The sequence below is a fragment of the Urtica dioica genome, chromosome 10 (assembly GCF_054948205.1).
Source record: "Urtica dioica subsp. dioica isolate 48M chromosome 10, U.dioica_male_clone48M_v1_H2, whole genome shotgun sequence".
Classification (NCBI taxonomy): domain Eukaryota; kingdom Viridiplantae; phylum Streptophyta; class Magnoliopsida; order Rosales; family Urticaceae; genus Urtica; species Urtica dioica.
The window spans coordinates 15711730-15735983 of record NC_142765.1 but is presented as its reverse complement, the minus strand read 5'-3'; the positions used below and the strand labels follow the sequence as shown (position 1 = coordinate 15735983).

Below are 24254 nucleotides of genomic sequence, written 5' to 3'. Positions count from 1 at the left end.
AAACTCGGACCCCGAGAGCTGACTTGACCGTGCCTTGAACTCTGTCGTCGGTGGTGAAAAAGCTTCCGTCTCCGTCGAATCCCGATCCAAACCCTCGCCAAACCGCCGATCGAAGAAACCCCAACCGGACAGTCCAGGGAACGCTAGCTCGAACATAAACTCTAACTCTTGCTAGATCTTGGTGGAGGCGTCGTTGGACAACCCCGATCTAGGTCCGTTCCTTCTGAACTCGCACGAGACATGATCGCTTCCGACGACGATCCGGTGAAGGCTCAAGACTTCACGGTGAACGGATCTCTAGCGTCGCAAAATCGTCGAAGATGACGACAATCTTCCGCCGTCGAACTCGCGAATGGTGACGAGGACGAGGAGCTGAGAGTCTAGTGCAAGGATTTGGATCGGAGAAGATGAAGATCGTTCAAAGTTTGGCTCAATCTTTTTGTTTTAAAATACGAGTATATTTGTGATTTTTCAAATTTTGGACTACTTTGCTTCATTTTTGCAAAGTTTCAAATAAAGAAGAATAATTCAGGTTTTCTCAATCCCGCCACCTTAATTCATCCTTTCACTTTCCCTAATACCAAACAAAGACTTAGAGAGAAAAAGGGATTTTTTTTTTCAAGCAGTAGTTTAATGAACCTCTACTTCTAAACTAGGATTCTAAGTGGGTAAAAACTACTTAATTTTTTTTAAATCTTAAAAATATGCATATCCCAATCTTAAACAAATCTCGATAACTAGAAAGAAACATTCTTATCTAATCTTTATCATTTTCACCTGCCAAAATAACAACGCTAATGTATGTGAATAGTTCTAACTGCAAAAATTTATAGAAAGAAAACCGCATATTCATATCCAAACATTCCATCAAGCAAAGTTCAAAAATTGCAACCCAGATTCTTATGCAATACATAGAAGATAAAAAAAAAGCTCTCAAATCATCAATCACTTCTTCTTCTCCGTGGTTCCAGCAGACCTGTGCAAGAAAAAAAAAATCATAAACATGAATTAGAACCTGTAACTTGAAAAAAAAAAATTAAAATCGAAACTAAAGGCTTTTGTTTTAAAACAAAATAATGATAATAACAAGAAATTAGATAACTAGCCAACTAAAACGTTTGTAATTGTTATACAACCAACGTTTCGTAAATCTTAGGTAAATAAACGTGGCATTCCGGGTTTTCCATTTCATTGAAATAAAAAGGTTGAGTATTCAAGTCAATTTACACGTGTAAATAGATGGACGTGGCTATTTACCTAAGATAAACGTTGACTATACAACAATGTGAAATTGTAAATATGGCTATATACTTGATAGACCCTAATAATAATAATAATAATATATACCTCATCTTTCGGAGAACGTTAGACATCTCTTCACGCTTCTTCTTGGCGCGCTTGTGTGTTCCAAGCTTTCGCTTGGCCACTTTCAGAGCCCTCTTGTCCTTACCGACTTTCAAAAGCTCAGTAATCCTCTTCTCGTACGGAGCAAAACCAGCGACCTCACGGATCAAGCTTCGCACAAAAAGAACCCTCTTGCTGGTTTTCTACACAAGTAAATAGACACACAAACAAACAGTTAAAGCACAGTGACAAATATATCTTGGACAACTTTTTAGCACGTATTTGTGTGATTAAAATAGTGTGAAATATCTACTTTGATAGTAGTCAAAAATGTTACTTGGTCTCCTAAAAATTCGAATTAAATCAAGCACTACTTGAAGTTTTCAATATTTACCCCCCTACGGGTTACGTCAAACTCTTAAGAATGTTTAGGTATAGTTAAAACCTGGAAAATCTAGATGGAAAACATTGAGAGTCTCTCACTTAAATTAGGATTTCATTTTCTTGAAAAGTGTGAAGAAAATTAAAGTCTAAGCAAATCCGGACATTTGGAAATTTAAGGTCCCCTAGAATTAAGATTTTTCCTCCAACTCTAACAATGTTTAGGAATACTTAAAACCTGGAAAATCTAGATTACAAACATTGATAAACCATAATGTATTCCTCGTGTTGTTTGTTTTGATTAAGAAAAGTATTATTGTATAACAGCGAGAAAAAAAACGAACGATACATCACTAAAATTAGGATTTCATTTTCTTGATAAGTTCGAGGAAAACGAAGTCCAAGCAAATTCGCACATTTGGAAAATTATAGTCCCTCAACTTTTCCTCGACTTCACAATAGGGAAATACGATTTTTCCTTCAAAATATTTTATTTTTCCCCATTAAAATTAGGGTTCCAAACCTTAAAGCCTCAATATTACCAATACTGAATATGCTACGATGAAACACACGTTCTTTTGTTTTTTGCAAAGTTGAGTGAAATCAGCTTACCCCTTTGCGGTCGGAAGGGCGAGGAGCGAGTTCCTTCTTGGTGACGATGTGGCCTTTGTTTAAACCCACAATGAGGCCTGAGTTTGGCTGCTTCGGAGCCATTTCCCTGATTCACATTCCAACTTTTACCATTTAGATTCCCTTAATATCTAACTCAAAACACACCAAGCTTAACATTTTCAGTGCAAAATCAAAACACAGTCGTCAGATATAAATGGTGATGAAATGACTGTAAAATAATACTCGCAGAAGCAATTTTTTTTCTTCTCTATTTTGATCAGTTGATAAACAAATCGCAACACTCAGAACATATCTATCTATAAGAACATGGAATGAAATTAGATCGATTTGTTTCAAGCAAAATACAGTATACTTGCAACTAGTCACCGTAATTTGTACGCCGATTCGACCAATCACAAGAACAAATTAAGATACGTTCGATCGATAAAAATAGCAAAGCATAGCAGAGGAGAGAGAGGAGCAAGAAAAAATACCAACCTGTGTTTCGGAGAAGAGAAGGAGTTTCTTTTCGGAGGCTAGGGTTTTCCACAGACGAGAGAGGCTTCTGTGAGTGTATATCTGAAGGATCGTTAAGATGGGCCGAATAAATTCATTTCTCGGCTCGGCCCACACCAATTAAACAAAATGTTGAGCCATAGCCGTTTTTAATTCTACTTGTGGAAATAGCCTCGAACTTTTTATTTTTCATAAATAACCATTTTAATTTTTTAAGTGTGCATTTTGCCGCTAAAAATTGTCAACCAGATTACAATATTTGTTAACCAAATTTCAATAGCTGCTAACCATATTTCAAAAACTGCTAACCATATTTCAAAAATTGCTAATTAGATTTCAATAACTTTTGATTATATTTCAATAATTGTTAACCAGATTTCAATAACTCGAAAGAGGTCTTCGGTAAGGTATCGAAGATAATGTTGTTATATAGTTATTCAAGTTGACCATATTTGGAACATAAGAGGATATTTTTTTCGAAGGGAATGGAAATGATTACTGTCGAAATGTTTCGAAAACATAAATGAGATATAAACAATGATGCACATTTTAGGCTAGTTATGTAATTTTCTCATTCTATTTAAGAAAAATTCCAAAAGACCTAAAGACATTAACTCTCTGAATATCTTAATTTTTCGAATATTCCGTCTTTAGCGGATTATTATAATTTTGAGATGTTATTGTCGTTATTTTACTTTATTTTTTAAAATAAACATGGACGGTACCACACAAGTTTTATTAATAGCCCTCGATTGTGGTGGAGGAATATTGTAGAAAGAATATTAAAAAATAACATAAAGATTGTAAAAGGTATATATTACACAACAAGTTTATGATATTTATACCCATTGCAATTTTTGCAATTAAAGAAGAAACATGAGAATTGAAATTTAAAATGGTCAACACTGAATAATGGAATGACCGCCACCATATTTTCCCCACGATACACATGAACTAGTTCAATACTGGACAAAGTCTCAAATAAGAATTTCCATCGAGCCATAGGAGGTGAACATTTCATCTCAACGCATCGACAAGTAATATTGAGTCACTCTCTATTATGTTGATATCTTTCTACATGCATTTAATCAGATTAAGAATGTTGAAAAGTGAGATCTCAAACTCAGCAACAAGGATAGAGGGAACGAAAACATAGCCATCAAAGCTCTTAACGCAATCACATTTAGAGTTTCAAACGACCCCTTCAATTGAGACATGACCATCTTTAAAAGAGCCGTTATTTTACATGAAACTGTAAAAAAAAAATAAAAAAAAATTAAATAAAACTAAAATGTAAAAAATAATAAGTCAAATAAAAATAGAAATAAAAGTACTATAAAATAAGGTATTTTAAAATTAAAAATCAAAAGAGTGATACTAAAAAGGTAGTTTTGGTAATTTACACTTCACTTTGTAACTATGTTGATTCTATGTATAAAATAGAAAAAAAAATTATAAATTAATATATAAGCCACCTAAAAGCAAGTAAATTTTTTTTATGTACGAGTGTACTCTTAAATTCACTTAGCCAGGTGTGATAAATTGACATTTGATCTCCCATTTTCTTTCACATGTGTGTATCCATGTTAGTCTTCTACTCGTCCAACTGTGATCGTGAGTATCCTCTTATCAACTTCCTAAATTTTGTGCTCGACTCTTATGGTTGATAATCTTTTGATCGTCAAACTTGGATTTATACACCTCTCTATACCTCTGTACATGAGCTGAATTACTAAGATAGTCGAGTAATGCATGCCACTTCCATTTATTTAAACTATATTATGTATATTAATCTCAAATGACTCCGAGCAGTTTGCAAAGTATCATTGGGACACGCTTAGCTTCAACGCGTTGGTGCGAGTCATTGAAGAAGTTTCAAGTCCTTTGGATGTAATCAAACCCATCGGGCATGAAAAATCATTTTGGTAATCAAGTCAAACTCTGACTATTAAGATAAAGGGTTGGTTTTTCTCATTTCTTTGAAATCCAACTGTAATAATCCAAAAAGATAAAATTTTGAGACCAAAGTAGGTCAACATAGAACATGTAAATCCGTTCATCACCAAGTTGATTTTAAATAGGGTCCACAATTCACAATAAGCTTTAGGATCTCTAATCTTTGACAACAAGGAGATGATTATGTTGCTAATAAATAATGTCTTAAAATTGATGTTCTTAAATTTAGCAAGCATATTTATTACTTGTTGATTGATGTTCTTAAAATTCGACGTTGTTGATGATCAATGTTCTTCTACTTATTAATATTTAATAATTAATGTTATTTAAATAACTGATTATTTTAGCATACACAGTTTATTATCGTCAATCACTCTCGATTCAAATTTATAATTTTGCCTTTGTCTCTATACTAAATAACCTTTTTTTTTCCTTATCTTTATTCGCGACGACGTTATTAGTAGTATTTTAGCTCCATATTTTGTTTTTAAATTGCAAATTTTGATATTAAGTAGGCAATAATATTTCAACTTTTGTTCTAAATAATCTTCTTATTTTGGATTTTCATTTTTATGGTTCACTCGAAATCATCTATTATATTGAGTGAGGGTACTTATAAATTAAATCGTTCATCCTTTCAATGCAAGTACAACATTTAATCTTTAACAAAAGGAAAAAAAAAAAAAAAAAAAAAAGGTACTACATTTAAGTAGGACGTTTAAGACGACGTTTAGGAACGTTAATGTAAAATTAAACAAAAGATAAATTTTTTTCGTTTGATTGAGTGAAAAGAATTTCACATTAATTGACTATACCCTAATTTCTACACTCCCGTCTCTACCTGGGAAAAAAGACTGAAACTTGTGGTTTTAAGTTTCTCCGATTTCTACTTCTTCGCCACAGGAAAACACCCGAGTCTCGAGCCCTAGAGGGTTTCGAATCGCCATGGCGTCTCTCAACCATATCGAGGACGTAAGTACTTTCAAATCTCCTCAATTGGCTCCACATTTCTAGGGTTTTTTTTTTCTTTTTTGTTCTTGCCAATGTGGATTTCGGAAATTAATTTCAGGACGATGATTTCGGAGGAGATTTTACCGGAGTCCATGGTAACAGGCGTGCAGGTTGGTTTCAATTCCTTCGAGGCCGAACATGGGTGTTTTTGTTTTTGTTTTTTGGGTGTGGATGTGGTACTTCATTTTACAGTTTCGTAATTATTTATTTACGAAAATTTAGGGACAAAGAGAAACTTTGGAGATCTAGAGGATGAAGAGGACGACTTCTTTGGCGCTAAGAAGGTAAATTGAAGTAGTTTTGTGGCGATATAGTGATACTCCGTGTAGGCTTTTGAATTGGTTTTATTTTTATTTTTAATTTGAACATGCATCTTTATTATCTCTTATTAGATATTTATGATTCGAAAGTAATTTAAAACGTTACAATCTTTATATGATTTTTTTTCCCACCTTTCTTCTCCTCACTATGTACCATGCGGATTTAAGCAAGGTATGAGAGAATTGGTCATTGGGAATCGTTGGAAGGGGAAAAAAAATTGTGGTTTTCAGAATTTTGATTTAGACATTCTAGTTGGAGATAGTAAGAAATTTACCGAAGACTAGGTATTGACTTTCTTCCACTTAACAGAGGATTCACTCACTAGTTTTGCTTAGAAAGATTCATTTTCTTTTTGCAGGCTAACTCGAAAGTTGAAGAAACTGCTCCGGGTGTGGCAACGGGGATGATCTTGTCTCTTCGAGAAAGGTAGAGCAAGGTTGACTTGGCCGTAAATAAATAGTGATACTAATTATTACTTACCATAAATTGAGTTTTTATTTTTTTAATTTATCTATTTTTTAATTGTACTTCTTCTTTGAGTGCAGTCTCCAGGAGTGTAAAGATACGCTTGCAACATATCAAGTACGTATGATTTTTAATTATACCGTATAAGAACCACCCGTGATTGTTATTGTTTATAATTTGCTGAAATATTAATTAGTGTGCTATTTACAGACAGAACTTGAAGCGGCAAAATCTGAGATTCAAAAGTGGCACTTGGCATTTCAGAATGAATCGTTTATACCTATTGGGACTACCCCAGGTTAGTTTTCTCTTACGAATCGTTTATTCGTAGAATTTATTCTCCAAGAGTGCTCATTCAAGATTTTATTTGCAGAACCCAAACTAGTGATCAATTACCTTCAGACCCTGAAGAACTCCGAAGAGTCCTTGCGAGAACAGGTTTAATCCTAGATTTTGTTTCAATGTGATTAAGAAAGTTGTATGTTCGCAAATGCTGAAACAGTCTAATTATCAGTTGGAAAAAGCGAAAAGGAAGGAAGCTGCGTTTATAGTGACCTTTGCTAAAAGAGAGCAAGAAGTAGCGGAGCTTAAGGTGAGAGAACTCTCGGAACTGTTGTTTAATAATATTCCTTATTTCACTGGTTTGCATTGCTTCTTAGCTGCTTAAATAATTTTATCGGCTTTGAATGACACCAATTCTATTCATAAAAAAACAGTCCGCAGTTCGGGATTTGAAAGTACAACTCAAGCCACCATCGATGCAGGTGATTCTATTTCATCTTAACTGTACATCCTTTTGAGTCACGCTCCAATGATGTAGTCTTTCAAAGCTATGTTCTTTCGCTTTGTGTATCATCTCTTGAACTTCAAACCTTGTAATCTGTAAATCCGTAATATTGGCAATGTCCTATGTGAAATTCTTTGTATTGTTCATGTCCAACCATAAGACCAAGTAAATATACCTTTTTTACTTTTTATTTTTAATTATTTCCTTGAAGTTGATAGCAAAAGCCACTACATACTTAAATTTAAATTATACATTTCTGCGATTAAAACTTTTTCATGTTCCCTCGTTGCTTTGAAAGATTCTATGCTGCTCAACTCACACAACTCAAGAAAAGATAAAAGCGGGTTTGACTGGTGATAATCAGCACATATACGAATCACTTATCTCACTTGCTTCAGCTGAAATTGACTTAGTCGAATTGAAACTTGTTGGATACATGAGATAAATACAATATTTTTATGCAACTAATGGGTTACTTTTATTTTATTGTACCTTTCTCGAGATGCAATTATCAGTCATGTAAGGTTTTTTTTTGGTCGCTCCTACAATATTTTTTTTATTATCATTCTTTCGTTGCAATTATAATAATCTTGATGGTGGCTTCGAATTCCCACGGCGATTATTTTTTAAAAGGCAAGGAGGCTGCTACTAGATCCAGCAATCCATGAAGAGTTCACGCGTTTAAAGGTACACTCGGAGCTAGTTCCACATTCTTACATTAATTGATTAGAAATTGTGTTTTTATCCATAATCTATAAGGGTGTGTTTGGAACCTGAAAATTGGACGGAAAGGGAAAATGGAATCCCTCCTATTTTCCTTTTGTTGTTTGGATTGAGGGTAAATAAGAGGAACTATAGGAGGAAAAATGCATTAATAAAAAGGGGGTTCCATTTCCAATCCAACATCGGGTAGAAAATTGAAATTCATCCAAATTTCTAAAATGAAGGTGGGGGGACCCACGTTTGTCTCTTTTCTCAGCATTCCCTTATTTTTTCCGTCATCTTTTTTTGATGACTTCCAAACACAACATGGAATTATGATCTTCCCTTCCATATCATTTTCCCTCGCATGTTCCCGGTTCTAAACTGAGCCTAAGTTTGACTCAATATTCTTACAATGTGATAATGTCAGAATTTTGCCGAGGAAAAGGACAAAAAAATAAAGGAGTTGCAGGACAATCTTGCTGCCGTCCAATTTACTCCGCAAAGCAAGATGGGAAAGAGTTTGATGTCTAAATGTAGGACCTTGCAAGAGGAAAACGAGGAGATTGGAAATCAAGCTGCCGAGGGAAAGGTGCGCCACGGCTTTTGTACATTCCCATTTATATTTATTATTATGATTATTATTATCAACCTTGAGTACCCGATTCTTGGACATTTGAATCGTTATTTATGTTTCTTGTATATAGTTTGCAATATTTTAACAAAATTTGTTTGCTTTGTATCAAATGAAAATTTCAAGCTAACGCAGTAATTTCAATCGTATCTCGAGTTATCTTGCTGTGTTTTGATTTTCCGGTGCTACTTGACATTGACCATGTGATTAATTTGACAGGGTCTTTGGTAATTGAAACAGTTAGCTATTAGTTAAGCCGTGGTTTTAGAATAATTGACGGTAAATATAGTCGATAAATAGTTGGAATTATGAGTGATATGAGAGAATAGAGGGAAAGGAATAAATTCTTGTTGGGAGGTTCACGGGTCTCTCGATCACCAGATTATCGTATCAGTTCATCAATTAATTTCATGGGTTATAATAATTTTGGTTGCTTTTTATTTTATTTTTTTTTATTTTTTTTTTTGGCTTACAGATACACGAATTAGCTTTGAAACTTGCTCTCCAGAAATCCCAAAATACGGAACTCAGAAATCTATTCGAAGGTTAGTGATACTTGAAACACAAAATGCATCCCTATCCATCCAAAATGCACAAACCCGAAAAGAGATTTGTGATATGAATAGAGATCTTTTTTTTTTTTAATTTTTTAAAAATTTTTTTATCGTAATACTCGTGTATCGTACTTTCTGGCAGGATTGCACAAACAGATGGATGGTCTCGCAAATGATGTGGAACGATCAAATGAAACGGTAATTGTTTCGCTTCCCATATATATATATATGTTTGTGTGTATTGATTGCTTATAATTTTACTGAAGATTATTTTTGTTAAAGTACAGGTAATAATCTTGCAAGAGAAGCTAGAAGAAAAGGAGGCAGTGATCGCAGCAAGACGAAATGAAGAGTCAGAGGAGCTGCAGAAGAGAGATTCAGTGGAAGAGAAAACTGAATCACCTACAAACGACAAAATTACTACTAGCAACGAAAATGCCTCAGTTGAAATTGTTGACAACTGAAATCTATAAACCTGAGAGACAAATTTTGTAGAATATTTTTATTATTCTTTCTCTCATGTTACATTGTACATTAAACTTCTGGCTAAGCGGGTTCTTCATTTCAAATTTTTTTTGTTTGTTTGTTTTTTGTTTGTCTTTTTTTTTTTTTTTTTTTTTTTTTTTTTTTTACATGTGCAATCAGTGAGGTAGATAAAGAAAATGATTTAGATAGAAGAGTGGGAGCCACCTGATCTGTGGCCCCCACCTACATGAACGGTCCGCTGACCTGCTGATGAATATGGTCGATTAAGAATTGAAAAATGATATGGTTTTAGGCGAGAAATGATGGAGGAAAAGATTGAAATAAGGGAAAATAACACATTTATACTCTGTGTTTTAGTGAAATGTCGAGTTTAATCATCGGTTTTCAAAAATGTCGAGTTCATATCATCTGTTTAATTAAAATGATGAAATTATACCATCTGTTTAACTAAAATGACGAAATTATACCTTGAAATGAATAACAGCGTCACAAATCTCTCTTTCATTGATATTAACTCTTATATAAGAAAGACCGAATCAAATCTAAATTAGTACCCTAACTTCCAAATTCTCAATTTTGAAATAAAAATAGCCTTAAATTGAAATTAAATAATAAAACTCATACCTTTTAAGAGATGACTTCATTCCGTGTTCGAATTGTAACTCTAAATCCTTGATTCTCTGTTCGAATATGCGATTTTGATGGCTATCAACTATCGATGTTTACCCATTTGCCTCTTTCTGTGTTCTTCACGATTAAGAGACTGTTTATTTTTTTAGTTTTTAAATAAATTACATATATGGCGCGAATGAATAAAGATAATTGGTGTTTATATATAAATATTATAATCAACGTCAATGAAAAGTCAATAAAAAGAATATTCGTGACACTGTTGTCTATTTCAGGGTATAATTTCGTCATTTTAGTTAAACAGAAGATATAATTTCGTCATTTTAGTTAAACAGATGGTATGAACTCGACATTTTTGAAAACCGATGGTTAAACTCAACATTTCACTAAAACACAGGGTATAAATGTGTTATTTTCTCTTGAAATAAATAGGGGTGTAAGCAAGGGTATTTATTTGCTATAAAAAATGGTTCGGAAAGTTGCTGGCTGGCACTTGATTTTTTTTATGGTTTTTAAGGCAACTCCAACTTTAACGCTAAGTTTTGTATTGAAATCACACTATTTTTGTGTGTTTTTAGCATCAAATTTTTTTTCCCAACTCTAATCACAACACTAAAATTAATATTCTTCATTATTATATTATTAAAATCAATAAAATAGTACAATAAAGTTGGTTTGGTAGTGAAATTGGTAATCAACTAAAGATAAAATAATATCAAAGAGTTTTTTTTTTTTTTTTTTTTTTGGTCGTGTGATACTGTAACACACTAAATTTGGTGTGATAATGTACACACACTAAAATATAATATTGTATTTGCGGTTGGAGAAGATTTTGCATTATATTGCAATGTGGTAGGAGTTGACCGTTTCACATTTGGTTTATTCAACACATTATATTTTTCACAATTTGTTTGCACCTTTAAAAATGGGAAAAGCTGCGATAAATTGACTACAGAATGTATAATATTTGATTTTGTCTGGACTTAAATTTTAATTAAAAATAGCACGAATTCAAATTTCCAACTTGACATTATAAGAAAACTTCGGTAGAACATCAAAGACATTTAATTTCTGGAGAAATTTGGAATCCACATTATTAAAAAAAAAAAAAAAAAATCTGTTCGAAGAAATTTCTGTTCCAGCGAATTAACAAATCGACATCGTAAAATTACCATATGCATTTCCATCAGCAACCAGCTTGCTTAAGTATTATATTTTATCATTCCTACCAATTTTTTTTTCTTACATTTTTCATGAAACGACAGGAACACAAAAAAAAAAAAAAAAAAAAAATGCTCAATAGTTAAAAGGGTGTTTTGATCTTCCCCGAGGCCACCCAAGTCCCGCACTGCCGATATTCCCTTCGGCTTGAATCGGTTCAACCAACCCTTTCATACTCTTTCCCAATGCCTCCCCCTTAAGGGAAAAAAAAAAAAAAAACGGAGACACTGATCAGACTTTGTTGAACTAAACCACAGTTAGCGATTCATACGATGTTTATCGTACAGGGGTTTATATTATTTACCTGCTTCCATCCCATGCCTTCCAAAAGTTTTCTGGCGTAACTTCCGGCCCCGAATGACATGTCCAAAGCCTGAGCCGTGGCTTCCTCCGATCGGAGACCGCTCTCACTGTCACCGTCTTGTCCTGGAGCAACGCTGAAAGCGCCGTGCAAGGCTCTCCTCTCGGCCGCTCTGTCCCTGTACGTCTGGCTTTTATTCTGCGCACTCAGATTCTAAGAGGAAAAAACAAAAAAGGAATGTCAATATTGTGCAAATGAATTCGCAAGAGCCAACTGGCTGTGTCCAAAACACCTTTTCCCTTGCAACGGCCGAGCTTTTGCCTCCTGCTTTTGCATCGGTTTTCGGGTCGTTGACTGATTGTTTGACTTCGTGTAAGGATAGCTCGGGGAATCCCCAGTCTTTTGTCGGGTCGGAACTGTCGTAAGCCGAGAGGGAAGCTAAGAGCTCCGAGCTTGGATTCCGCAACCTATAGACTTGACCTAGGGAACAAAATTGACTTGATCACATACCTATGTGTTTAACCATGCCAATTCAAAGGAGTCAAATGATTCTGGCGGTGACACTTTAGCTCGTCATTTTTTTTTTCTTTTCCTGTAGTGATTTATCCTCACCGAGCTTGAATTTTTTTTGAACAAAAAATTCCAGCATCTCTCGCATTTGGACTCTAAGGGTAGGTAAAATATGTTATTTTTCTAATGCATAAAAAAAAAAAACACAAGTTTTCAAGGAAAGTTTATGTGTGAAATGACTATTTTTAAAAAAAAAAAAAAAATGTGAAATGACTATTTTATTTACCTATTTGTGAGAAACTGAAAGGAAAAAAAAAAAAAAATTGTTTGGTCATCAGACAGACCTTTGATTTATTTCCAAGAGATCCTTAGTTCTAACCCTCTTAAAGTACTCACCCTATCAATTGATCGTGCTTCCAATTACCCAATTCTTGTGCGGTTGATCATGGAAAGAATAATTACATTATTAAAAAAAGCCCAAAAAAAGTTGAGGGAGAAAACTGTCGAGAAAAAGGGCATACTGGCCAACAAGTCACAATCATAACCCAAACAAATGTCGAGATTCAAAGAAAGCAAATCAAACCAACACAACACCAATGTGAAAAGAGGAAAGTGCAAACCTGTCGTGACTCGTACCAGATCAAGACGAACTTCACATATCGGAGCGGTTTTCAGACGAACGCCGCCACAAGGCATCGATGGATGGAGCTTAGCAGATTTCCTCATCAGCCTCCCGACAAGCTTAGTAATCACGCCTTTCCCGTTTTTTCTAGTCCCTTTGACCGTTGACCAATCCCACAATTCCACCGCCGGAATGTCTATTTTACCCTCCTCATCCTCTTCAGAAGATCGAATCACTTGACCGTATTGAGATCGCCAGTTCTCTTCTTCTTCCCGAGCAAAACCTGTAGCTTCCATGTCAAGCCACATGACCCAAAAAAAAAAAAGAAAAAGAAAAAAACGAGATGAACTGTAAAAATATATCACCACCATCATCCAATGAGTCTTCATTTGATTGGTCCGCGTCAAAGTCATCTTCCGGAATCCATTCACCTTCTTCTAACTCGTACACATCGGTGTCCTCTGAAAGACTCAAAACCAATATATTTCGCCATTTCTTTTTCTGAAGAATAAACCTAATCGAAATACTTATCACAAACACACACACACACAACACACCATTAGGCTGAAACTCGACATTATCAACCTCGTCTGTTTTCTTGGGACTTGTCGCATCACCACAAACTTCGTCAATCGCTTGGCTTTTATATCCCGATAAATACAGATCGATAAGCGTCTCTTCTAACCTTAAAAGAATATACGGAAGCTTCAGCTTGGGGAATATGTGTCAATGGCTGAGATGGGAAATATTGTCGACACTTTACCATTCTGACGGGGGTCGGTGATTCTCGGGCGAATAACTGTTGCTGAATTCTGCGTTCCCTAGAGATTAAAGCACAAGTCCATTTGTTCAGTTCCAAAATATTACATTGACCCAAGACTGAATTCATTCAATTAGTCTGGAAAATGGTATCAAATTCAGATACAAGTTTCGCACATATATTCTAAAACTGTCATGAAAAAGAAACAGAAGAAAGAACCCCAAGGGGTTGGTCTAGTGGTAAGGGTGATTCTTGGAATCTTGCACATCCCCGGTTCGATTCCCCCTAGACTCAACAATTGGGGCCAGTGGGGTAGTCTCCGGTCGATAATGCCAGGGCCTCGTGGATATTAGTTGGGTCTAACCCAGACACCACGGTTATAAAAAAAAAAAAAAAAGAAGAAAGATTTACAAGTTTACTTCTAGACTTTTTTGGGTCATTGAAGCCCTAAAACCACCAAGTTGAAAATTTTAATAATAATAAATTTATTTATTTATTTATTTATTTATTTTTTTATATATCAAACTCGTCTTCAGTGGCACTCAATACTGCTTTAACTTAAAATCGAGCTAAAGATTTATGTGGAAACATTGGAAGCAGAATGATGAAAATGGAAATTAAATCAAATTATCAGTCCATAAACCAAAGGTAAACAAATATTTTAGGGCTTATTAAAAATTTAGAGCCGAACCAATCTCGTCCTTGCTCGCAACTTTCGCACATTGCTCGTCGCGAGATGAGCTTTCTGGAACATCAGATTCCATTTCAGACGTTTCGCACTTATCACTCTGGAATTCATGAAATTAATACATAAATCAAAATCCGAAAGAAATAAATTACAAAATCAGACAAAATAAATTCGAAAATTGAAAAAAAAACAAATATACCTGATCAGAATTAAGAAGAACGTAATCACCATCTTCGAACTTGTAGTAGAGCCCGTCTCGAGTGCTGTAGTACCAACCGGCGTTTGGGTCGTGATAAAATCCACTGCTGAAACCGAAAATTACACTTCAAGGAAAAGTTTCAATATTTATACACAAAAAGACGTATGTATATGTACAGATATTTAGGAACCTGGCATGGAAATAGAGCTTAGAATTCTCGTCCCAGACAAACTGAGAATATTGTGAATTCGATTCCGATTTTTCCATCTCAGTAATAGAACCCGCCATTCTCTTTCCCTCGTTTGTTGTTATAATCTGACGTCGTCGATATATGGAGCAATATTGGCTCAAAAGTACCTTTTCATTTGGGCTTTACAGGGCCCAAAATAATGAGTTACATTACAAAAAACAAGCAAAATTACCCGCGTTTTTTTTTTTTTTTTTTTTTTTTTTTTTTTTTGTGAAAAAGATGGACGGCACCACGACGACGAACTTATCATTAATCAACCCTCAGTATGACGGAGGAAAACCGTGGTTACAAAGCATAAAATTGGTATCTAAGAACGTCTCGCATTGCGCAAGGAGGGACAACCCCCTCCCACGAACATCCGAGTCAAAACTAAGAGAAAATTGAGCAAGATTATGCGCCACGGTATTACACGATCGAGGAAGGAAAATAATCTCGAAACCGAAGAAGAAGGGAAGAAGTACCTTGATGTCGTGCACAATGACACCGAGTTCCGTGGCCGGGACCATGTCGCTCATGACCGCACGCACAACAATTTGACTCAAGCACCACCCGGTTAATCACAAATCTCCGAGGCAATCACAAATCCCTTATCATCCCTAATCACCCCTCCGGTGCCAAACCAGCCCCCCTGGTCGTCGGTGGCAGCGTCCACACAAATAGAGACCACACCCGGGGGAGGCGGATCCCACTTACGATTCTCGGAGTCGCAGCCCGCCGAAGACGGGATGAGATTGACTTCTCTATACGAGTTAAGGAAGTCGCCGGTCCAATCCACGAGTTCCTCCGGATTCCATTTAGACTTCTCCGCCGTCACTTGGTTCCTATGATTCCAAATCTCCCAAACAAGCGCAATATAGAATTCAAAATCACATACCTCAATGGCACTCGCAATGTAGACGAAGATACCGGTGACATCGTCTCCCCGAGCGTTCTTGAGCAGCTCCCCAAACTTCGTAAGCTTCCACACTCTTCGGACCCACTTGCATCTCGGGTAATTAAGTTAAATGGCCTCCCAAAAATAAGCAATTTTTTTAGCCCACCTTTCGTTAATATGCTGTAAATAGTCAGTGTCATTTATTTACAGCAGACGAAATGACGCATATGTCCAGCAGTTTCCCGCCCAAGAAATATATTCATTTAATTAAAAAAATAAATCAGATTTCGGCATTAACTACTCGCGCGGATTTCGAGGGATATTCATTTAAACCAAATTAAAACCACCACAAGTAACCGAACGAAACACAATCCAAAAGGAAAAAAAATGCAGAAGTAATTGGATGCGATCACTCTCTCCACAACTCACCCTCCCCTCCGAAGCCACCACACCACTCCATCAACACCCTCCTCCTTCTCTCTCCGCCTCCTCGCCGCCGCCATCCTCGCCGACGACGATGACGAAGACGACGGAGAAGAACAAATCTCCGGCGGAGGAGAGAGTTGCGCGTACTCGCAGCCGATCATGGTCCTGGACGTGATCTGGAACCTCGCTTTCGTCCTCGTCTCGTTCTTCGTGCTCTTCTTGACGTTCCACGAGAAGAATGGGCGTCGGCTTGGAACTTCGCGCGGGCCCGCCCGTCATCCACGCAGAGAGGCAGATCTATCACGAAGAACAGCCTCGTCGCTGGCGCCTCTCACTTCGTCCTCCTCTCCGCAATCTGCGTCCAAAGGTCCCGATCGGAATCATGGACTCCGCGAAGAACAATTTTTTTTTTTGGTTGCTCACATTTTGATTTAAGCTTCGGTTTAGGTTGGCTTGGCTTGGGATAAATGTTGGATTACAGTGACATTGTTGTTGTTGGATTACAGACAGTATGTTCGTGTAAATAGAAAACATATTTACAGTATATTCGTGTAAACACGAAGCATATTTACAGTATATTCATTGTAAATACAAAGCATATTTACAGTATATTCACTGTAAATACAAAACATATTTACAGTATATTCGTGTAAATAAACTGAAAAAAATTCTGGAAATATTTTGGGCACGAAAATTCTAGAAATTATGAATATATGGAAGACAAAATAATATCAATAAATGAAGAATATATTTACAGATTTTATCCATATAAATTGCCACGAAAATAGATACTAATTACCTAAAGTTAACGCTAAAAACTTCCAAATACATAACAAAAATGGGCTATTAACTTTCAAAATCTGCAGGAAATTTCAAATTTGAAAACTTCCCTATTCGGTTTCATTATTTGATTCGAAATTTGAAAAAAAAACTGTCTAATTAAAACAATCTGCGAATTAAATAAGGGCAAAAGTGTAAACCTAATTTAATTAATAAGCTGCCACGTAAGCAATATGGCTATTTACAGGAAATTAACGAAAGGTTAGACAAAAAAAAATTGCTAGTGTTTAAGATGAGTGTTATCAAATAATTGATAGCATTCTTTTTTATGAATATGACTTAATTCAAAATAACACAATAAATTTTTTGGCATGTAAATTAATAATATAAGATTAGTTTTAGTTTAATACTTTCCAAACGTGTTTTTAAATATTGTAGTCTTCTTTCTTTTTTCTCATTTCCCTTGTAAAAATAAATTATTTATGTTATCTAATTTTAAATGTAAATGTAAATGTAAATAAACGCCCAAATTTAAAGCAAATTTCAGAACAACATTAGGAGCATCAACAAAATACAACAATGTAATTGAATGAAAATAGAAGCCCAGCTATAAATCCCAAACAAAATGATAACCAGCATAATTATAATTACAAAGCCGAAGTTCGAACTAAAAAAAAAACATAGAAAACCGAAATAAATGAAAATGCAATGTGTCTTTAATCTGATTGAAAAAGAAATGACGTGTTATTTAAGGGGTGAAAGCCATTTTCATAGCTAATTAACGCCAATAAATATGAGTCTTTTCCCCATTCAGAACAACAATTCTTTATTTCATTAAGGTCTGTTCTGTCTGGAAAAACAAACCTTTATTCTATGGGTTCATGGTATCTGTTTCTTGACTTGTTCTTTGAACGTTTAATGTATAGTTAACAAATGAGTGAGTTCTTGTGGATAAAAGCCCCTATATATACATGAATTCACCATTTCTATAACATAACCTGGCATTATTCCAAGAGTTAAACAGCTGTCCCAGTCCCATTGATATAACTTGCATGAAACCCTTAATCTACCTTAATGTAGCTCCAGGTTCTGTTTAATATAGCATGGTATTGGTATCGACCACATTGAAAGATTCAATAACTCTTGACATCAAGAATTGTATCATTCTATAGGCGATAACCATCATTATGAGATGAAGATAGAGAACAACATCTATTACCTTGAAGGCATTAAAGAAAAAGAACAAGCCGATAGAGTTAAAGAGAAGAGTCCGCATGATAGATTCCAAATTGGTACATTGATGTCTTGAAGTCATTGATATCAAGATATCACATAAATTTGTTTGTACTAGAAGAGTTATCGTTAGAGAGTTCAAACAAAAAGATAGACCGAAATGACAGATGAACTATAGAGCATTAACTATTCGCCGGAGGAAAGTGGAATGCAGATGATTCAGGTTTTTTCCCCGATAACAAACAACTAGTCAGTCATGCATTATATAGACTCGGGTAACTCAAGACTATCACTCCCTTGCATTGACAACAATCCTAGAACAACATCAATGAAACTTTGAACGATAGATAACAACAATCGATTCGATATATGTATGATGCATTAATAGACCAACATGAACTCCGGTATAGAATGTAGATGAAACAGGTCTCTTGATAATACCTGTAAAACTGCCCTACGGGAACAGTACCCATTAAATAAAGAGCCTTATTCAACTCTAATGATATCATGAAACAGCATTGATATACTTTCCATACCTACGGTGTTAGAACTCGGACAAGCTTTCCATCGGTGATTTCTAGTCTGATATAGTATAGTTCTGTTCTATCTATTATGGAATAAAATAATGAGGTCCTAGATGATAAGAACTGGTATAGAGGTATCTCTATGAACTCATAGACTCGTGTCATTAATATATTCGTTGAATATCATGGTGCATGGTGTTTACTACGTTGTTATAGGTACTCTATAGCTCTATGAATAGACTCATATACTCGTGTCATTAATATATTCGTTGAATATCATGGTGTTTGTTCTCTTATTTTGCCTAAATATCAGTTATGATTAGTATCTGTTGTCTTTGGAATAAATACTTGGATCAATAATAGAACAACTGGCAACACCTATTCATTAACAATCCGCAGAAATCCAACATAACTATCAGATATAACAGCATTAAAGATTAAAGCATTCCTTAACCGTAGCTTGTCAATGATATAGGTCTATGAATCTATATCAGAATTCAATTCATGCAAGAATAATAGAATGAGGACTCTATAATCTGGATTTCGTGATATAATGAGCTTTTTTCCGATGTAGTTGATTATCATGGCTATATTTCATTGAATAAAATTGAGGCGATATCGAGATATATGACCAGAACACCGATTACAGAACTGCATTAACTCTAGAGATTAACAAGCATGAAATAGACTACCAACACCACTAGAGACTCTATGAAACCTATACCTTGAACATAACTCCCATTAACCCTTTCATCGGTCTTTTTTATTTAGGGGAAAAGCATGTCTTTAATTGATACAGACCTCATTAGGGGACCCAATGAAGGCATTAATAACATTATGTAAGTATAAGGGAAGTTGAAAGTAGCGGAATAAATAAGGGGCACGACGCTTTGCTTTTTGCATCTTATCTTTTTCTATAAAAAGGCAAGAGTTTTCTTACTTTTCTTTTTAAGTAGATCGATTTAATTTATTTGGAGCCAGAATCCACTCATGTAAGTGGTCTATCGAATAATGTGTTGCCTATATGAGACAGTTAAGATGGAAAGGCATGAAATGATGATGAAAGAGAACCTAGAAATAGGTGAGTTCAGTGAGACAGGCCCAAGAAGTCATAAAGAAATAATGAAAGTGTATTCTATAGCCACTTCTTAAGATCTATAGTGGTAATTGAACGGACTCTGGAAAGGTCTTCGATATTGAAATAGGTGCATATTCAAGAAATAATGTAATGAGACAGTCCGGTAATTGAAAAATACTAGCGAATGCGGCAGTTTTTCTTAATTAAGCTTAACTTAAGGGAATGTATCAATGAGAATCCAGTTAAGAGGTCGTCTTGTTTCATTGAAAGTAGCATAAGGAGATTCTATCAAACCTTTATGTCTGGATAATCTGATATCCCCTTGCATTCTCGTAATAGAGCTTTAAATTGAGCAGAATCCACTCATGTAAGTGGTCTATCGAATAATGTGTTGCCTATATGAGACAGTTAGATGAAAGTGTATTCTAGAGCGTAACAAAAACGGAACTATCTATGATCGACACTATAGTTAATGCCCTGCAACTCGTTTGCGAACAACCCCGTGGCTTTCTTTTTATGCTTGTCCTGGGGGCCTTTCTTATCTATCTCATATTAGCCTTGTTTCTCCATCGATCAGATCGAAAAGAACTCGAGAGAATTGCTCTGGAGAAACAAGTGGATGTTATATTCAAATATTCCTGGAAGGGAGTTTATCTCAAGATAAATCACCCCCAGGAGACTTTTTCAAGAAATGAGAAACCCCAAGGTCCAGAAAAAACAAATAATAAAGGCGGCTGCTAAGTGTTTGTAAAAGATTTGTCCTCAAATGTTCGAAGGGGCTAAATCAATAGGTGCTAGAGCTGCAACAATAGCTTTAGCTGGAGTTCGTATTGGAAACGTCTTCAGTTCTTTAATTCATTCCGTGGCAAGAAATCCCTCATTGGCTAAACAATCATTTGGTTACGCCATCTTGGGGTTTGCTCTTACCGAAGCTATTGCATCGTTTGCCCCAATGATGGCCTTTCTGATCTCATCCGTATTCCAAACAGGGGGCTTTTCAGGATACAAGAACTCTTTAAATAAAACAACTAGAACTCCCTGAAAGCTATAAGACGCTTTTCATAACAGGCAACAAGAACTATACCTTACCTATCTTCAATACGAGGATCGATCTTCGGATAGCTCTATAATGAATGGGTTGTATGTCTTGCACTTTATAACCCTTAGGATCATCCGTACAATGCAATGGGTAGTGCCTTAGTACGGCTCATAGGTTATCATAGTTCATGATGGTTCTTGCTGTCAGGATCCGTTGAAAGCAGCTCTCAATTGGTCCGTTTATTTAGCTTCTATTGATAACCACTTGTCATGAATAGCCTTAGTCCTAAATCAATAGGTGCTGGTACCTCGCTCTCTCTTATCAATTGGTTATAGGGTTCGTATATAAGATATAGTAGTTCAGCCATCATTGGATCACTTATTCATCTATTGGGTATACCAAGACTCCGGATTCGATTCCTAGCGTTAGGAAAGCTCTATAATGATGTCTTAGGTTATAAATAGTTCTTCATAGGAGTTTTTTATCCTGTCATTCACGTGAGTTATAGATGTTGGAATCTTATAGATTCAATCCAGCCGCCTATTCTTGTTGAGATTATTCAAATGAAAACCATGAAAAAAGGTAGCCGAAATAACATAGAATCGTAAATCAAAAAAGAAAACGTATACTATAAAAAGAATTTTTTTATGAATAAAACAAAAATGTTAGAAGGAGCGAAATTAATTGGTGCAGGAGTTTCTTGTATTAAAGTCTATACTTTAGATTCTTAATATCGAATGTTAGACGGTTTGTTTCATAGCTGTCGAATGAGTCGGAAATGTTAGAAGGGGCTAAATCAATAGGTGCTGGAGCTGCAACAATAACTTTAGGGGTTGAAAATATTGGAAACGTCGTTCGTTCTTTAATTCAGTCTGTGGCAATATGGGAGAGGGTTGACTTAGCACATAGCTTAATCTCTTTAATATTTTATATTTTATTATTATATTGGATTCGTCCGCTCATTTCTTTCTTTGAAAAAGAATGGGTTATCTCAAAAATGAACCCAGATGGAGTCACTGGTCACTCTTCCTGTTCCTCTTGTTCTAAGAATAATCAATCAGAGAATAGAAAGAATAAAAGAGATAAGAAAGAGAAGGCTATACGAGATTTGGTCCTAACGGAAGTGGAAAAGTATTTGGAATCCTTTTCGAGTCAATTAAAAGACGAATTCCCTCACGCGAACATCTATATGGATACATCTTACTTTAAGATTTCGCTATGCGAGGATCTTTTCGACCGTGCGGGTTAAAGAATCCAAATATTGAGAAAAACATGAAATTCCTGAACGGTATTCATGATGTTTTCATTTCCGACTTCCGCGAGGTCAACGACATGAGAAATAATTGTATTTATTGTGCACTAAGTCAACTTCTATCCTCATATAGGTAACCCATCTTGGGTTTGCTCTTACCGAAGCTATTGCATCGTTTGCCCTAATGATGGCCTTTCTGATCTCATCCGTATTCCAAACGGGGGGCTTTTCAGGTCAGGTACCAAACCAGCATGAAGATTATAATGAAATGAGTTTAAGAGAGCCGCACCATATCAGTTTTTTCTTTACACTTTTCTCTCAATCATGCCTCAACTCGATAAATTCACTTATTTAACACAAATTTTATGGTTTTGTCTTCTCTTTTTTTCTTTCTATATTTTCATATGGAATTCGCGAGATGGAGTACTTGGAATCAGCCGACTTCTCAAACTACGGAACCAACTGCTTTCACACCGGGTATCGAACATCCGGAGCAAGGACCAGCGTTTGGAAGATGAAGATATCTTGAGTCCAGCTTTGCGCACCGGTCTCTCCTATATGTACTCTAGTTTATTCTTCGTATCCCAATGGTGTTGCTTCGATACCATAAAAAGCACTTTTCTCTGCTCTTTCGGAGAAATAAGTGGCTCACGAGGAATGGAAAGAAACATATGCTTGTTAAAGAGCTTATACAAGCATAGAAATGAAAAAATAACCAGGATTTTAGCCTTTTCTCAGCCGAAACACTTCACTTCTTCAATAAGTGGAGGAACCAGTTTGCATGTAGGAACCTCTAGCAATAGACAGTATTGTAGTAGCAGGAAAGTAAAACAAGGAGGGGAAGCTTTACCTTATTCTAAAGATAAATCTTTGTTAGTGCTTTCTCAAACTATAAAACGATTAGCTGAATCATATGATGCGGATCATATCAGGCACTTCGCCCCTAACATAAAAAAAAAGTTTCCTAAGGTTTCGGAGATAAATATCATCGAAACCGACAAAAAAAAAGAAACTATGCAAGTCTATCTCTAAAATCCTCGGAGAGGTCGCAAAAGAAGAGAAACGCCCCCGAACTTGCCTGGCTAAATAATAATAATTCCAACACAAAATTCCTCCACTACATTTTCATACTTATCCGCTCATTAAAAAGAGTTCAATTAGAAACAAGTTCAACTTGTTAGAACTTCTTGATCAATATGTATGTTAAAACAACATAAAACAAGGATGTTTTTGATACTTTTCTAATGAGACAGATCTATCAGCGAAAAATAAAACCCAACAGCTTTTGCAATACAATGTATCAGAAGAGCGTATTGTTACATGGTTTTGAGCCAGATCCAACGATTCTCGAACCTATGTTCATTAAAATCCTATATGAATTAGTGGGTTCATGAAACTTGAACAACAAGCATAAGTTCAAACATTGAGTCCATCTTTAAACAAGCATACGATACCTCCAATAACTCATGCAATCCTTAACTCATGAGTATCAACGTGTAAATACGTTCATTTGATGATCATATTATACACCCATAACCTCTCGGTGGCATAGAGAGCTCGAGATGCCTCTTCAACAATGCTACGCTCGAGATGGTTCGTTGCCTCTCAAAGCATGGGAAATAAAGAATCGTTCCTAGAATCCATAGAACTTAAGAACTATTACTTTCATTTTCATCAACGATGTCCAACCTAATGGGCTCGCTATTGTGGTGCATGTTGTTCTGAATACGAGATGTTAATGGTGCATGTTGTTCCTTTCTTATAATCATGGAGAACCTCTATATTCGAGCATCTCACTTTGTTCGATATTTCTTACGAACATCTCACTTAGTTCGATACATACCTCTCCTCTCGAGAATCTATGAGACCTCATACTTACAGTATGTACGACTACGATACCTCATCGCTCACCTCTCGTATCTTTCTTTAATACGGTGAACTATGAGGATCTCACATTATCTTTCCGTTATCTCACTCTGTTTGTTCGATAAGTCCATCATTTCGATACAAATGAATCAGATCTTTCCAGGCTCTTGTTAGGAGTCAGACCTGAAATCCCACATTACATTGGTATTCATGTGGAGTTTATGAAAAATGA

At 35.6% G+C, this 24254-nt stretch overlaps 4 protein-coding genes across 12 annotated transcripts; 2 read left to right on the top strand and 2 right to left on the bottom strand.

Annotated features, from left to right (window-relative positions):
- Positions 1-800: 800 nt before the first annotated feature.
- Positions 801-2961, bottom strand: LOC149383526 (large ribosomal subunit protein eL36y-like). Of its 2 annotated transcripts, none has more exons than XM_089629515.1 (4): positions 2836-2961; positions 2338-2443; positions 1348-1547; positions 801-976 (listed from the first exon to the last, which is right to left on the bottom strand). In XM_089629515.1, exons 2-4 carry the CDS (start codon positions 2437-2439, stop codon positions 946-948), a joined length of 333 nt encoding a protein of 110 aa, XP_089485641.1. In that variant the 5' UTR covers positions 2440-2443; positions 2836-2961; the 3' UTR covers positions 801-945. The 2 variants fall into 2 exon arrangements, with proteins under 2 accessions (XP_089485641.1, XP_089485642.1); XM_089629516.1 differs by lacking the exon at positions 2836-2961 and adding an exon at positions 2581-2603.
- A 2662-nt stretch (positions 2962-5623) lies between these two features.
- On the top strand, positions 5624-9855 carry FIP37 (FKBP12 interacting protein 37). The gene is made up of 14 exons (XM_089629557.1): positions 5624-5781; positions 5879-5930; positions 6043-6104; positions 6500-6567; positions 6687-6723; positions 6817-6904; positions 6980-7044; positions 7121-7198; positions 7323-7370; positions 8027-8080; positions 8526-8687; positions 9205-9274; positions 9426-9481; positions 9571-9855. The coding sequence occupies exons 1-14, from the start codon at positions 5755-5757 to the stop codon at positions 9745-9747; spliced, it is 1044 nt and encodes a 347-aa protein (XP_089485683.1). The 5' UTR covers positions 5624-5754; the 3' UTR covers positions 9748-9855.
- A 1647-nt stretch (positions 9856-11502) lies between these two features.
- On the bottom strand, positions 11503-15027 carry LOC149383524 (D111/G-patch domain-containing protein). 8 transcript variants are annotated; one of them, XM_089629526.1, is made up of 10 exons: positions 14891-15027; positions 14701-14806; positions 14505-14601; positions 13817-13874; positions 13639-13733; positions 13419-13554; positions 13052-13336; positions 12214-12401; positions 11925-12134; positions 11503-11815 (listed from the first exon to the last, which is right to left on the bottom strand). In XM_089629526.1, exons 1-10 carry the CDS (start codon positions 14895-14897, stop codon positions 11696-11698), a joined length of 1302 nt encoding a protein of 433 aa, XP_089485652.1. In that variant the 5' UTR covers positions 14898-15027; the 3' UTR covers positions 11503-11695. The 8 variants fall into 8 exon arrangements, with proteins under 8 accessions (XP_089485652.1, XP_089485647.1, XP_089485648.1 ...); XM_089629521.1 differs by having other exon boundaries at positions 13639-13738; positions 14891-15021; XM_089629522.1 differs by having other exon boundaries at positions 13422-13554; positions 13639-13738; positions 14891-15021.
- Positions 15028-22447: 7420 nt separating this feature from the next.
- LOC149383523 (Plant mitochondrial ATPase, F0 complex, subunit 8 protein) lies at positions 22448-23446 on the top strand. Its single transcript, XM_089629130.1, has one exon. The coding sequence runs from the start codon at positions 22481-22483 to the stop codon at positions 23186-23188; it is 708 nt and encodes a 235-aa protein (XP_089485256.1). The 5' UTR covers positions 22448-22480; the 3' UTR covers positions 23189-23446.
- The last annotated feature ends 808 nt before the right edge of the window (positions 23447-24254 follow it).

Bases quoted from the DNA above. Each gene is read 5' to 3' on its own strand.
- FIP37 (XM_089629557.1), top strand. From the start codon at position 5,755: ATGGCGTCTCTCAACCATATCGAGGAC. The intron at 6,105-6,499 runs GTAAATTGAAGT...TTCTTTTTGCAG, and splicing joins ACTTCTTTGGCGCTAAGAAG to GCTAACTCGAAAGTTGAAGA. The intron at 6,568-6,686 runs GTAGAGCAAGGT...CTTTGAGTGCAG, and splicing joins ATCTTGTCTCTTCGAGAAAG to TCTCCAGGAGTGTAAAGATA.
- LOC149383524 (XM_089629521.1), bottom strand. From the start codon at position 14,988: ATGGCGGGTTCTATTACTGAGATGGAAAAATCGGAATCGAATTCACAA. The intron at 12,135-12,213 runs GTGTTTTGGACA...TTTTCCTCTTAG, and splicing joins CGGCCGTTGCAAGGGAAAAG to AATCTGAGTGCGCAGAATAA. The intron at 11,816-11,924 runs GTAAATAATATA...TTTTCCCTTAAG, and splicing joins AAGGCATGGGATGGAAGCAG to GGGGAGGCATTGGGAAAGAG.
- LOC149383523 (XM_089629130.1), top strand. From the start codon at position 22,481: ATGCCTCAACTCGATAAATTCACTTATTTAACACAAATTTTATGGTTT.
- LOC149383526 (XM_089629515.1), bottom strand. From the start codon at position 2,439: ATGGCTCCGAAGCAGCCAAACTCAGGCCTCATTGTGGGTTTAAACAAA. The intron at 1,548-2,337 runs GTAAGCTGATTT...TTACTTGTGTAG, and splicing joins GCCCTTCCGACCGCAAAGGG to AAAACCAGCAAGAGGGTTCT. The intron at 977-1,347 runs GTATATATTATT...TTTCTTGCACAG, and splicing joins AACGTTCTCCGAAAGATGAG to GTCTGCTGGAACCACGGAGA.